Source organism: Acipenser ruthenus, chromosome 21 (genome assembly GCF_902713425.1).
Source record: "Acipenser ruthenus chromosome 21, fAciRut3.2 maternal haplotype, whole genome shotgun sequence".
Lineage (NCBI taxonomy): Eukaryota > Metazoa > Chordata > Actinopteri > Acipenseriformes > Acipenseridae > Acipenser > Acipenser ruthenus.
In genome coordinates this window covers 2938649-2952906 of record NC_081209.1, presented here as the reverse complement: position 1 = coordinate 2952906, position 14258 = coordinate 2938649, and the positions used below count along the sequence as shown (strand labels likewise).

Genomic DNA, 14258 nt, shown 5'->3' with positions numbered 1-14258 from the left:
TCTTCTCCAGCAAGTAACGTGAATACCTCTCGTATCTGCTCCTGCTCGAAGTCGTGCCTCTTGATCATGATCTTTCGTTTGAAGGAGCGGCAGTTCCTGTCGTAGTACACTCTCTGCTGACTCAGCAGCTGGGCCTCGTCCTCTGCCTGCGAGTGCTGCATGTTCTCCTTGTGTTTGGACAGGCGCCCCTGCTTCTCCTTCTTGGGTGTGCTGTGGTCTTCGTTCATCTCCTGCAACACAGGTTCCAGATGCCAGCCGTTACACTACAGGGCTCCACTCTGTGTGCCGCCTGGTGCACTCTTCATTGGGAGCCACCAGTGGGTCACACAGTGGTTTAATGCACTGGACTAGCCCTTCCACTGGAGACCTGGGTTCTACCTTCAATCTCTGTGTTATTGGCGGTCTCAAGCTCAAGGGACTGTATCTCATGAATTAGCACTGCACAACTCAAAAAGAAAGGCCAGGGATTGCATAGCAACCATCACTGCTCCCTCAGCACTGAAGAGGGAGGCCCCTCATTGGGCAATGTGTGAAAACTAACAGTGCCACTATACCATATTGGGAAGGTTTCAGTATCCAGCACTGTTTATAAACACCAATGTGACTGAACTGAATCTGTAAAACCCCAGGTTTTATTCTGACCCTGACTATAGGCCTCTCATCTACAGTAGGACTACTTTGGCTCTTACACATATTGTTCTGGGAGTATCATCTCCCATTATTCATTGCCATTTATTTAAGTAACAGACAGTTACAAAAGCCTGCAGGGGAACATGCTGGCTGAGTTGCAGCGGTGCTCAAAGTGCAAGTAAAGTCATGTTTTCCATACTCTGTAGCAGCAAGTCTATCTCTCGATGGGTAGTAAGAAAAGCGCACGAGCCTCTTTTATCTTTTCCTTGCACATCTTGTACTGCTTCTTCTGGTTATCTAAGAAGTTGGTGAGCTCCTTCTTCTGCTGGGCCATGATCTGCTGCTGGAACTTTCGCTCATCGGCCGAGGCTGTTTTTATCTAACAAACAAGCAAAAAAACAGAAAGCATTCACTACTGCTCGATTTCAGTTCCACAGCAGGGCACTGCAAATCAGATGAGATTCTTTAGCAATGCAACGGAGAATATCCCCGGTCGGTCACGATTTTTTTAATTTGAATTTTTATACATTTTTAAACAGTTTGTGTGAACTCTATGGAGTTCGAGAAGTTATCCTGCCAAAACATTGGGGGGAAAAAAAACAAACAAACCCCTGTCTGCATTATAAACAGTGCTTCTGGTTTCCGGTGCTTTCCTCTCCTTTAACAATTCAACTGATCCCTGTTAAGCCTTTTGTGTATCTCAATCACAACTGAGAAACGTGTTCATAGTAAAACTGATTTAATTTATAGGGGTTTTTTTCTGTGAAACAACTAAATGGGCTTTTAAATTGGCCAAGCCTTAATTTTTGATTAACAAGCAGTCACAGGTACAAAGTCTGTGAACACTTTGCAGAAATGTATAAATAAATATGAGAGAGAGATCTACATCTCTGAATGAATGTAACCAGTTTCACAAAATGAAGTAATGAATGTGTTTCCGTTTTCATCGACTTTGTTTTATTTTTATCATGAGAACAGCAGCCCCTATGTAAGCTCTTAACATGCAGAACACAATGCAATGAAAATGTGTCAAAAAAAAATCACTACCTTGTGGTGAGAAAACGACAACACGCCTTAAAAGCCAGCTAGCTTGACAATTCAATGCAATGTGTTGGGGCTGCTTTCACTGCATGCTTCAATGCAATGTGTTGGGGCTGCTTTCACTGCATGCTTCAATGCAATGTGTTGGGGCTGCTTTCACTGCATGCTTCAATGCAATGTGTTGGGGCTGCTTTCACTGCATGCTTCAATGCAATGTGTTGGGGCTGCTTTCACTGCATGCTTCAATGCAATGTGTTGGGGCTGCTTTCACTGCATGCTTCAATGCAATGTGTTGGGGCTGCTTTCACTGCATGCTTCAATGCAATGTGTTGGGGCTGCTTTCACTGCATGCTTCAATGCAATGTGTTGGGGCTGCTTTCACTGCATGCTTCAATGCAATGTGTTGGGGCTGCTTTCACTGCATGCTTCAATGCAATGTGTTGGGGCTGCTTTCACTGCATGCTTCAATGCAATGTGTTGGGGCTGCTTTCACTGCATGCTTCAATGCAATGTGCTGGGGCTGCTTTCACTGCATGCTTCAATGCAATGTGTTGGGGCTGCTTTCACTGCATGCTTCAATGCAATGTGTTGGGGCTGCTTTCACTGCATGCTTCAATGCAATGTGTTGGGGCTGCTTTCACTGCATGCTGTGCACAGGAAGGAGCTGCTGGGCTGCTCTTGATATGTCATCACACAGGAAATGATACAATCACACAACCAGTGCTTTGTCAAGAGGCTGGTGTTTCACATCCCTGTCTCCCCCCGTCCCAAATCCCTTCCCCAAGGGAGATTGCACAAGAGCTTTCAAGCAGTTACTAGCCTGACATGAAGAGGCGGATTTCAGACCTCTGGGAAAGGAAAAGTGTTATTTTTGCGAAATTAGGTTTGTCTTAAAAACCCTAATCTGAGCTAACGCTATTTCCCCTGTCACTTTGAAATCCATCATTTTATAGCAAATGGAAAGAAGCTGTTGACCACCCCATCGCGATGACAGTTTCCCAGCTGCCCCACCTCTTTCTCGGTGTACAGGGCGTGTTTCCTGGCCAGTTTCTCGAGTTCGATGGACGCGTTGTTGGCGTGAGTCTCCACCTCCTTCTGTAGCTTGAGGCGGTGCTCGTCCATCTCAGCCTTCAGCTTGTTCTCCAGAGCGATCAGCTGCTTCTGGTGCTGGCGTCGCATCCGCTTGTATCCTGACATCTGTTCCCGCAGCTCGTTCTCCTGCTCATGCTCATGGATCTGCCTCGTAACCTTTTAAAGGAGAGGGAGAGAGAGGGGGATGAGAGAGAGAGAAAGAGAGAGGGGGGGAGGATGAGAGAGAGAGAGAGACACACACACACACACACACACACACACACACAAGTCAGGGAACCAGGACTTTCCCAACAGAAAGAGAACAACCCTAAATACCACAGCCACAGCACAGCTCATACTTGCTGCTACACCAGCCTGTATTTCCATTTAAAAAACACACAAAATAAAACCACAGACCGCGATTCCTAGAAGCACATGCCTTGTGTGGTACAGATTAATAGTTACAAATTTCTTTTTGTTCCATGTTGTTTTTTCAGAACTAGTTTTAGGATAAATTTCCCTGGATTAACCTCGTCCTGTAGTTTTTCATAGCTTCCCTACGCTATTCTGAAGCCAAGCATCCTGATTACAAGGTAAAGTGGTTTCCCAAAGCCCTGTGCTGCACCCCGCTCTCCAGGATCCCCGTAACACCCCAAAGCCCTGTGCTGCATCCCGCTCTCCAGGATCCCCGTAACACCCCAAAGCCCTGTGCTGCATCCCGCTCTCCAGGATCCCCGTAACACCCCAAAGCCCTGTGCTGCACCCCACTCTCCAGGATCCCCGTAACACCCCAAAGCCCTGTGCTGCACCCCGCTCTCCAGGATCCCCGTAACACCCCAAAGCGTAGGCATTGCGATTGAAATCCCCACCCATCCATAAACACTGAACTTCTCTGGACTCAGTACTATTAGCAGGTGGGTCACATGAGCAGCGGCAGTCTATAAGAAGCTTTAATCAATACTTGCTCTGTAAAGCTCAATCCAAGTCATCCGTCGTGACCCCGATTGCTAAAACTTCACGAGAAACAGCATGTGATGTTTTCAAAAGGCCAAATACGCAAGGCAGGGAAAAGCATCTTGGTAAACCAAAAAAAAACAAAAAAAAACAACTCACTGCCGAGTACAAAATAAATAAAAAGGGAAAAAAAGGAACGCAGATCAAATCAGAACACAAAGCTTCGTTTGAGGATAGTAATAGGGAGAAGAGGGATTCATGTTTACAATGAGAGAATAATTTATATTTTGAAGCAGAAACCTAAATATGTTTTGGGGTTTTTTTTTTTCAGGGGCACAAGCTTTAAAAACATTATAGACCTTTTAAGGGCTATGAATACTATTCGGTTTATCATTTAATAAAACTAATAATAAAAATGAGATGGGTGCCCTATTGATTCACATGCTATTTGAAATGCAGGGTGCTGATTTTAACAACTTCTTGTTCCATCATCGCAGCGTCACAATCTTCTGGTTCATACATCAGGTACCACCCTCCTGCTACAAAACCAGCACGACTACCCACCACGCTTTGTGTTCCCTCAGCTTTAGACAAAAACATCTTTCCGAGGAACATGAACAAAGAAGGTACAACATGGGCGGCTGCAGTTGAAGCTTGTCCACTCCACCCTGTTAAACAGAGGACTTCAGCCTCCATCCAACACATGTACAAAGACTAACGTCATCACACCAATGATAATAACCCAAACAGAAAGCCCTTTCCTGACCCCCACCCCAGTGACAGCACCCAGCGAGACTCTGACCCTCCCATTCTCTTCCGGGAGAAGACCACAGCAGAACGCTTCACTGCGAGGTTCATGTCATTCGGTACTGTACACTAGGAGATCGCCTTCGTTTAATGTGTGACCTCCACGGCTGACAAGAACGGAATGCCACGTTAGTCATGGCTATTTTGACCCTAAGCCCAACAGGCACAAAGCCAGAGCTCCCAGCAAAGCACCTTCAACTCTGTACCAGCTAGTTTGGATACAGCCCAATCCTAATCACCAGACTTTGTTTTGATTAGGAGCTAGCCTGGTTCTTTTTGCAACAATGTAACAGCTGACTGCAAATCCAGCGTAACCCTTTGCTGCCCAGTGTCCAATATATATTTGACATTGAGAAAATAGGCATTAAATAGTTCAGGTAACATACTGTGGGCCGTAGAGGGTTAATGCTACATCGATCTGTACATAGAATGCAGATCATACAGTAATTTGGTATGAATAATATTTATTATTTGCCAGCATTCCTATTATTACCCATGCTATACTAATGATCCTACCAATACAATGGTATACTGACAACAATAATAACACTGTAAAACTAATAATACCTCAACTGGAATGTACAAAATGGGTCCTTCTGACTCCAGTAATATTAGAAAGCAGAACTCGAGCCAAGCCTGTGTGATCTGGGTAGAGCACAAGCTGAACTGGCATTGCTCCAGCCCCATAATGTCTAGAGCCCTTCACAGCACTTCCTGGTGGCAGAGGGACAGCAATCCTGTTCTCCCGACTTCTGATCCCGGCGCTTCCCACGCAGCGAAGGATGCTTGCTTATTCCTACTGCTTTTCGGATGTATAAGTTCGCACATGACGGAGCAGGGCTGAGACCCACCACCTGAAGTCATTTGCATGCATGCTGTAGTGGTGACATCACTGTTTTAATAAATCGCCCGAGTGTTTCAGATGCAGGGTTACTGCAGAACTGATCTCGTCTCTCAAGCTTATTAACCACACCACCGCTGCTGCCAATATTAGGAATGAAGATTCTCAGCTGGGTCTGCCTTCTATTACTCACTTCATATGAAAGCGATGTTGTAACTTAGAAAACAAACAGACAGGGCAGAAACCACCCTTATTAACCCCCGATCAGTTTCCTTAAAGCTGAAGAGAGCAGGTCTACATTTACAAAAAATAAAATGAATAAATAAATAAAAAAGCTTTGCTAAATGACACAAATATTGTCCTTGAAAACATTTAAATATAATCATTTCTGCCAAACACCGCCACAAACAATTAGAAACATTAAAATCAAGCACATATACATACATATACATATATATATATATATATATATATATATATATATATATATATATATATATATATATATATATATATATATACACACACACACACTGTATTCACAGATTTGTAAGTGAAACATATAAATAATACAAATAAAATAAAATAAAATAAAAACTGGAGCTCCAGATATTCCAATCCGGGTTTTTTATTAAAAAAAAGCAGCCTTTTTAGAACAAGGCTGCTTCATAATTGGAGCAAACAAGGTGCTTATTAAAACAGGACCTCGTTGCCATGACAACAGCAGGCATTAAAAACGCCGACCCCGTTCTTTCGGGGCTTAGGAAATGCTTACCAAAGATGCAGATTTGATTGTGGCAAAGCGCTCTCGGTTCTTGTAGTTGTGGGCCTGGCTCTGGACAGACAAGGTAGGCCGCAGCTCAGGCCTGGGATCCCTGTAGCTTGCTTCATCCCTTACGAATACATGATCCTGCAGAAATGCATGAAAACAAGGAGACAGTCCGGCTGTGCTCTTTCCTCTGTGGCTGCCTCTCGTTCACCCCTCTGTCTACACAGGCACTGTTTGAAATGCATAGTTTAGCCCTCTGCTATTCCCTGCAGCTCCACAGTAAAATGAATAAGGAACACATAGGTAGGCTATCTAACAGTCAGCTGATCGCTAGTGGGATGCTGCTTCAATCTCCGGCAGACTCTTCCACCGTGGAAGAAAAAAAAAAAAAAAATGGGAGGGGGTATTATACAACACACTTTCCAAGTGATTGAAAATCTAACATCTTTCTTAGCATGCCGCTGTCACAGGTACAAGGTCTCCCCAAGCGAGGCATGCATCTGCACTGAACAAAATCATGACGCCTAAGACAGAGGACCCGGGTCTGCTGCGGTTCTGTTTGCTGGCTTGTGCTAAATGAAGTGTCCTGGAGGTTTCGGGTTTCTGTGAACATTGCAAGGTGGTAATGAGATCATCCCTTTAAATCTCTCTAATGATTTAGCAGTCACACCAGCGCTGTGCTGCTTTCTGCACATAACGGCTTAGATTCTAGCGCTTTCTATGCCTCTCTCTCTCTCTCTCTCTCTCTCTCTCTCTCTCTCTCTCTCTCTTAAAGAGACAGTGACATGTTTAACCTATCAAGTGCAATACATCCTAAAAATCAATATTTTGTTCTTTTCTGTTTTGAGGACAGTCCAGTTAGACGTGCCCGTATTCAGAGCAGTGAAATTTCACGCCGGGTCCGAAGCTCAACACTTAGAGAACGGAGCTTCATCATCACTGCGGGTTGAAAAACACCAAGAAGTGTATCCTTTTATATTGAGGTGTCAGAGAAGCATCTGAAGGGCTGTATTTGCAGAATGAACCGTTAGATTTAGGGTTAACTTTTGCACTTAACAAAATTAGGGCACGTTATCATAACAAAATAGTTTGAGGCAACGAAAATAACAGGGAGACTGCAGTTAAAAATGACAGAGTAGCCTGTCCTCAAATGAGAACAACGGCACTTAATGCATTAAGGAATGTCCCCTTCCTGTAAGGCAATGCATCAAAGCCCTGTTGGTTCTTACATCTTCCATAACATCAACAATGTGCTCATTTCAATTAGTTTGGGGTTATGTTCTCTGTATATTTTCTGTTCCCATTTACTGATTACAGAGCTGCTGCAGCCACCAGGGATGGAAATAAGACTCCCACTGCATTGCAGTTGGATCCCATTCCTGGTTTTACTATGGAGTTGAATAAGACACACCTGAGCTTGTCAACTATACACTGTGGCTAATCAGGCTCATAGTAAAACCTGGAATGGGTGAAACTGCTATGCAGCAGGAGTCTTCTTTCCAACCTGGATCAATATGATTGCACTTGTTTCTGTTTTGAAAAGGATGGTATAAAAGAGGCTGGTCATTTCATACACAGTACAGAATTCGAACAAGTTTGGTTGGTGCTTGAAAGCCCCAAGAATACAAGTAGAATCACTCCAGTTTTTAGGCTGGCAGGTGTGTTCCAATTATAACTGCAGGGTTATTCTGAGATCTTGATGTAGTCTGGGTACGATTTCGTATCAGTTAACTGTTACTTTTGAATTGCATTATATAAGAAGCTAACATATTTAAAAGAGAAGAATATTGAACAGTTGCCAGAATTATCCTTCAATACAGAATTAATGTATGATTGTTTCCCAGCCCGTGAGACAGCGAATTTGGTTTTTTATGTGTGGGGAGCAACATACACCCCCCACCATGTCTGTAAACACATTATTAATGCCATCAGTCATTATATATACGCACAACGCACAACCAACCTCCACACTCAAGTATAAATGTAAATATGTTTCCATCCACATACACCAATATTCACACACTCCCTGAACTTGTGTAAAGAAAGTCTCTGCACAATTGGATAAGCAGTTTTTTAAATCTACTCCATGCAAAACTCTAGTAACAACAATACCCATGCATAACGTCACCCGACGCTTGCATGTTGTTTCCAAGATGTAATCTTAACAGCTCGGTCAGCCTTGAAAAGGAACGACGCAGTATTCTGGAAAACTACTTGGAACAAATGCCCATGCAAAGTTTAATCAAATGCATATATCCTTCATTTGCCTAAGCAATCAGGTGCTTATTCTGCTACCATAACATGTGCTAGATGCCCGAGCAAAATTTCAGCTCAATTAGACGAGCTCTTCAAGACAAAGCTAAACTTTGGGACTCAAAAAAAATAAGGCGTCAAAGTAAAAGCGTTTTAAATAAAAATGTTTTTTTAAAAGTGTTCTTTACACCTCAGCTGAGGTAAGGTAGGGTTAACAAAAACAATAGAGAAGTTCAGAAGGACGCAGGGTAGTCTAACACCACCGGAGAAACTGGCTTCTCCAGCTTTACAGCGAAGGACAGAGGCTGATGTTTCTGCAGTTTCAGTTTCAGTCTTGCGGTCTCCATGCTTGACGACCACTTGGAAATCAGCGGCACGGCTGAATAAACTATTTGAACAGGGCTGCTGTAGCACGAGTGAAGGGTGAGGTACAGAGATGACCTGCTCTGCTTTTACACAGCACTCACACTGTCTTCTACAGACCAGCCCTCCTTGTTAGGATGAAATACTCTCAAATCCACTAACTTCTGTACGCACAGAATGACAGCCGTCCCATTTCTGCAGGTCTGAGTAGCAGCACCCATGCAGTTAGGGTAAAGAATATGGAGTACAGGTTACCTGGAAAGAAGGACTGGAACTCATGACACAACAGTTAAAAAAAAGGGACAGCCTTGGGACAGCACTGAAATTCACATTCAAAACGAAGAGGCATTCAGCAGTTGTGTTAAGTATCTTTCACCCTTAACAGTCTGGGATGAGGGAGATCTGTTGCATAGCAGTTTCACCCATTCCAGGTTTTACTACAAGCTTCAGTGTAGGTAACAAGCTCAGGTGTGTCTTCTTATACTCATAGTAAAACAAATAATGGATCAAACTGCTATGTAAATAGGTTTTTTTTATCTCCATCAGTTTCTTAGCGCGCCCTCTCTCCGCGGGTTCAGTTTCCGTGCAGATCTCTCTGAACTGACCTTTCTGGGCACAGCGGAGGGCTCAGACTCCAAGGTGCTGTCGTAGTCGTGCATCATGGCCATGTCAGAGCTGCTCTCGTCCACGACCTCCTGCATGCTGTTCACACTGCTGCTCTGACTCCCCGTGCTCACGGACGTGCTGGGGATGGAGTGGTTGCTGCCCAGGCTGTTCATCTTGCAGCTCGCGTGTTCGCTGTCCTGCAACACCCCCACCCCCAACAGAAACACACTCAGCAAGGGAGTCGTAATCCTAGTCCAAGCATCACACAACACAGAGTCCTGAACTTGGACTGTAAAACTGCAAGTGAAAGTCCGGGCTAGTGCCTTCATCAGTGTTTATAAAAAAAAATAAAATAAAATGATTACAAATAACATGTGCAAATAGGGGGAGAAAGATGCACGTGCTTGTATGTAGGATACTTTTAATCAAGAGTGAAAGTACTGTATGTTATACATCCACACACTTTTATCAATGTTACTGTGACAATTTACTATGCTGTTGTATTGTAATGAAATTTTCACTTGCACTTACCTTCCATTATACTAGGGGTGCGTTCTACTAGGAAACAGGTGCATGGGCTACATATGAAACTGAAAGTTAACTGAAAATCTCACAGAAAGCAGCGAACACCCAAGCACAAGGTCATTCGATTGTACGGTGCGCTGCGTTCTGTAACACGAACAGCAGATCACCCTCGCAGGTTTTCTCCCTGCACTTGGGTAGGGGCTTCAGGAGCTGAGAGCTTGGACCACCTTGATGAACTGTGCAGGTGTCTGCTGCATGGTCTCGTGTTGGCGGTTCGTTATTCTCACCTCCTCTTCCTCCTGGGACTCGGTCAGCGGCCCGTTGTGCCTCTCCTGGTAAAGGATCTTTTTCATTTTCCGATACTGAAGGTTGTCGAGCTCTCGGACGGCATCTTTTGTCCGTTGTATGAGGTCGGTCAGGACCGTCTGGGACCGTTCCCGGATAACAAAGTCGTGCTGCCGGGATTGGGAGGAGAGGAAAAGGAAATCCATTAGTGAGACTTAATACCTTAAAAATGATGCGGGGAAAACAGGGCTCAATGAAACAGAAAGCAAGATTTCTTCAACCACAAATCCCTACAAGGTCTGCCTGGCATCATAAATACCGTTCCTAATACATTCTGCATCCTACAGAGAGTGAAAAATACACTCGCTTGCATGTGAGGGATACGTATCCTTGAAAGAGAGAGTACTAGGTCAACACGGAGGCATTTTCTTTTGGGTGTCACTATCTATTATTATATACCAATGGAGGTACATTTTGATATGTTCTTTCTTTCTCAATGTATTGCTGCAGGTTTTGTATTCATTCGCTGGCTTAAACATATACAGATGTACTGGAAGGTGAAGCTTTGTGAAATCATTTAGCATTTGTTCAACAATTAGAAAAGCAGCTGGTGTCTTTACAATGTAACGTGGTTATTTGCTAGATGTTAAACAGCTGGTTTAACTATGGAACCTCACCTTAGGAACAGTAGTCAAAGCTTAGTGCTAATCAAGGTCTTTGAAACTAGCCGATGCAGATTCTTTTAAAACATCAATGCAACAGCAAAGCATGTCTCTGAATATTAGAAGAAAAAAAAAAAACAGCCTGCATCTCTTACAATGACAGTCAATAAGGCTCTGGTAATAACTGGAGATTGTTTTACAACAAAAAGGCGACCGTTACTGGAAACAATGTACAATAATGTAAACAGATCAGTATGATTAGATATTAGTGTCAGTACGTACTGGGATTACGAGAGGACCTTGTTAAATCTCCTGGATCACGTCCACTAGCCTGTCGTTACCTTGTCAGTTATGGAACTACACTACAATAACCAACCTGTTCACAGGTCAGCACTAGAAAGCTGTGCTTTGAAGTGCGACAACCAAGAACATAAAACTATTAAAAGATGATGAGGGATTACCTGCATGCTCGGAAAACACAAAGATCAGCCACCGATTACAGGTGCACAATTTACACAAACACATCGGAGCAGTGAAACGCACGCCTGAAGAAAGGGACCGACAGATCGGAGCAGTGAAACGCACACCTGAAGAAAGGGACCGACAGATCGGAGCAGTGAAACGCACACCTGAAGAAAGAGACCGACAGATCGGAGCAGTGAAACGCACACCTGAAGAAAGGGACCGACAGATCGGAGCAGTGAAACGCACACCTGAAGAAAGGGACCGACAGATCGGAGCAGTGAAACGCACACCTGAAGAAAGGGACCGACAGATCGGAGCAGTGAAACGCACACCTGAAGAAAGGGACCGACAGATCGGAGCAGTGAAACGCACACCTGAAGAAAGAGACCGACAGATCGGAGCAGTGAAACGCACACCTGAAGAAAGTGACCGACAGATCGGAGCAGTGAAACGCACACCTGAAGAAAGAGACCGACAGATCGGAGCAGTGAAACGCACACCTGAAGAAAGTGACCGACAGATCGGAGCAGTGAAACGCACACCTGAAGAAAGGGACTTTGCCGTGCAAGAGACTGCGAGGTGTGTTTCTGCATAGCTTCATGGATAGCTTGGGATGTTATGATGAGCACATATAGTAAAACAAGGATTTCAGCCTTGGCAGCTCAGTTACACCACTTAGAAGATGATTATAGCAGCCACTTGATAAAGAAAAGGTGAGCTCTACTATTTATAAACATCAGCCATTCATCTCAGAAGCGGTTTACCTGCCCTGCAAGGTAAAAGTAAACTTGCCATGCGACACCACACCCGCACTGAAGGGAATCATTACCAGAATAATGGCTTGAAGGACGGTCCTTTACTTAAACAAGCTACTATGCAACTTACTCCAACTAATGTACCACAAAGCAATCAGAACTGGAATATAGTCAAATAATTACTAAAAGCTAAATAGTTTGTTTTCAATTCAGCTCTCTATCGCATTAGGCACTGAATAATAATAATAATAATAATAATAATAATAATAATAATAATAATAATAATAATAATAATAATTAGTAGTACTTACCTGTAACAGATCAGCCGAAGATGCTCGGTCCTGAGGAATTTTCATCAGGCAGTACTCAACAAAACTTCGGAAAGGATCGGACCTGTTGAAATGCATGTGGAAAGTCAGATTCAAGGAGGGGAAACGTGCAGTTTTCGCAGGACAAAACCACAGACAACTGTGCACTGTGACTTGCAAACTGCACGACACAGAGGGTGAACATTTCATCTGTTAACGCTGCACTCTGTTTGCACTAAAAGGGTATTCTATTATAATAGCCCTTTTAATGAGGATCACGTTCAAGTCTAGAGGATTCCACCCTTTTAATAAAACTGGCTTGGCTTGCTTTATTTGCTTGGTGCATTCATAAGACTTGCTTGTTTGAACAAGCATGCATGGAATAAACACACACACAGACACACACCACACCCATTTGAACCTTCAATTTGTTTTATACACACACACACATACTGTACATGCTTACGAATCATTCTACTTGATTCAATTTGAACATTCAAAAATATCCATTTCCATCATCTTAAAACCATACAAACACATTTTTTATTGTATTTAATATGGCCATTGGAGATAATTAATTCAAGCCATGCTATACGAATTGCAGCGTACACGTGTGTGTCCAAGTGTTATACTTGCATTCACTTTGCCCTTAGATCATTCTGAGAGGTGATGCAACTAAAAAGTTTGCACAGCGACCTAGGCAGATGACTTCATATTAGAACACAAATCATTTTCAGAAAACATTTAGAATGTATTTTTAATCTAAACTATAGGTACTTTTCCCAGCAACACAGTACATTTGAAGAAAAGGTTATTCCAGAGACCCTACATGTCTGCCTTTGATCCAACATGCCTTTAATCTAGACCTTCCACACTGCTTGTTAGCGGAGGTCCCACATTTGCAGCATCTGCTCTGCCCTTCTGCTTTCCACATGCACCGTGCCAAGAGGAAGATATCCCAGTCTGCACTGCAGCTGTGCAATACCAAGAGTCAGGCCAGCAAGTCACGAGATCAACTACACCCCACTATTCCATAGCGCACCCTCGCAGATCATACGCTGCGTTTCTGAAACTCGCTCATCTCGCATGCCTTTTGCGTAATAAGAGATCTCTCACATTCACACACTTAACATCCCCTCAATCAGCGGCCAAAAAATGAAAGGTCAATAGTCTTTTTTGTTTTGGTATCCCCTCCACACTCCCCCCCCGCCCCCTTGAACCCATGACCTTGTTTTCACACTGTAGTATTTACCAGCCATGGCACTGTGACTGGATGCGCTGAGAAATGGATACGGAACACAGCAGCCAGTTTCACTGCTCCTCAGCCATGCCATTATTCCACAGCCTCTCCGACCTCATTTCAACGTGAAGGTAAACAGTGCTGCATTCATCGAGTCAGACAGACCTATTTACCTAGACTAAGGAAACAAGGACACTCCCTGAACCAGTCCACGCTCTTAAACTGCAATCTATGCATTAGCAGCAGCATCCTGACCGCAGCCAGATGACTGTGGGTGATAGCTGCTTTACTTCGACCTCTGTGACTATGCTCTCCGAAAACGCAGCTCAGGGCAAAAACAACAAAAAAAAAGAAAGTAAACGAGTCAGCTTACCACTCATTTGACTGCAGTGCTGGGGAGTCGTTCTGGGCTATGTGATATAAGGCACTCATTGCGTTCATGTTGAAAAGTGGAGGCTTGCGCTCAGCTTGAGAAAGAGAAAGCAGATTTAATCCTGTGTGTCAAAAAGGGTTTCCTAACCTCTTGTGTCATTGCTAAATTAACCAGATATTAATGTCACCATAATGTGATCCAATTATTAAAATCCACCCACACCATTCATAATGTACTACAATATTAATTCGACGCTGAGTCAACAGAAATAGCACACAACATTCTCTCAATACTCCGTGCCAGAAAATCT

General features: G+C 43.6%; 1 protein-coding gene across 6 annotated transcripts in view; it reads right to left on the bottom strand.

Moving 5' to 3' along the window:
• The window catches only part of LOC117428114 (serine/threonine-protein kinase TAO3), a 35849-nt gene that overhangs the window by 5578 nt on the left and 16013 nt on the right, over positions 1-14258 (bottom strand). For all 6 annotated transcript variants that reach the window (XM_058994311.1, XM_058994312.1, XM_058994314.1 and 3 more), the window contains 8 exons: positions 13949-14042; positions 12339-12420; positions 10148-10315; positions 9335-9532; positions 6120-6254; positions 2683-2919; positions 881-1009; positions 27-230 (listed from right to left, as the gene is read on the bottom strand). In XM_058994311.1, the coding sequence (XP_058850294.1) occupies positions 27-230; positions 881-1009; positions 2683-2919; positions 6120-6254; positions 9335-9532; positions 10148-10315; positions 12339-12420; positions 13949-14042 (1247 nt within the window). The remainder of the gene's footprint in view (positions 1-26; positions 231-880; positions 1010-2682; positions 2920-6119; positions 6255-9334; positions 9533-10147; positions 10316-12338; positions 12421-13948; positions 14043-14258) is intronic.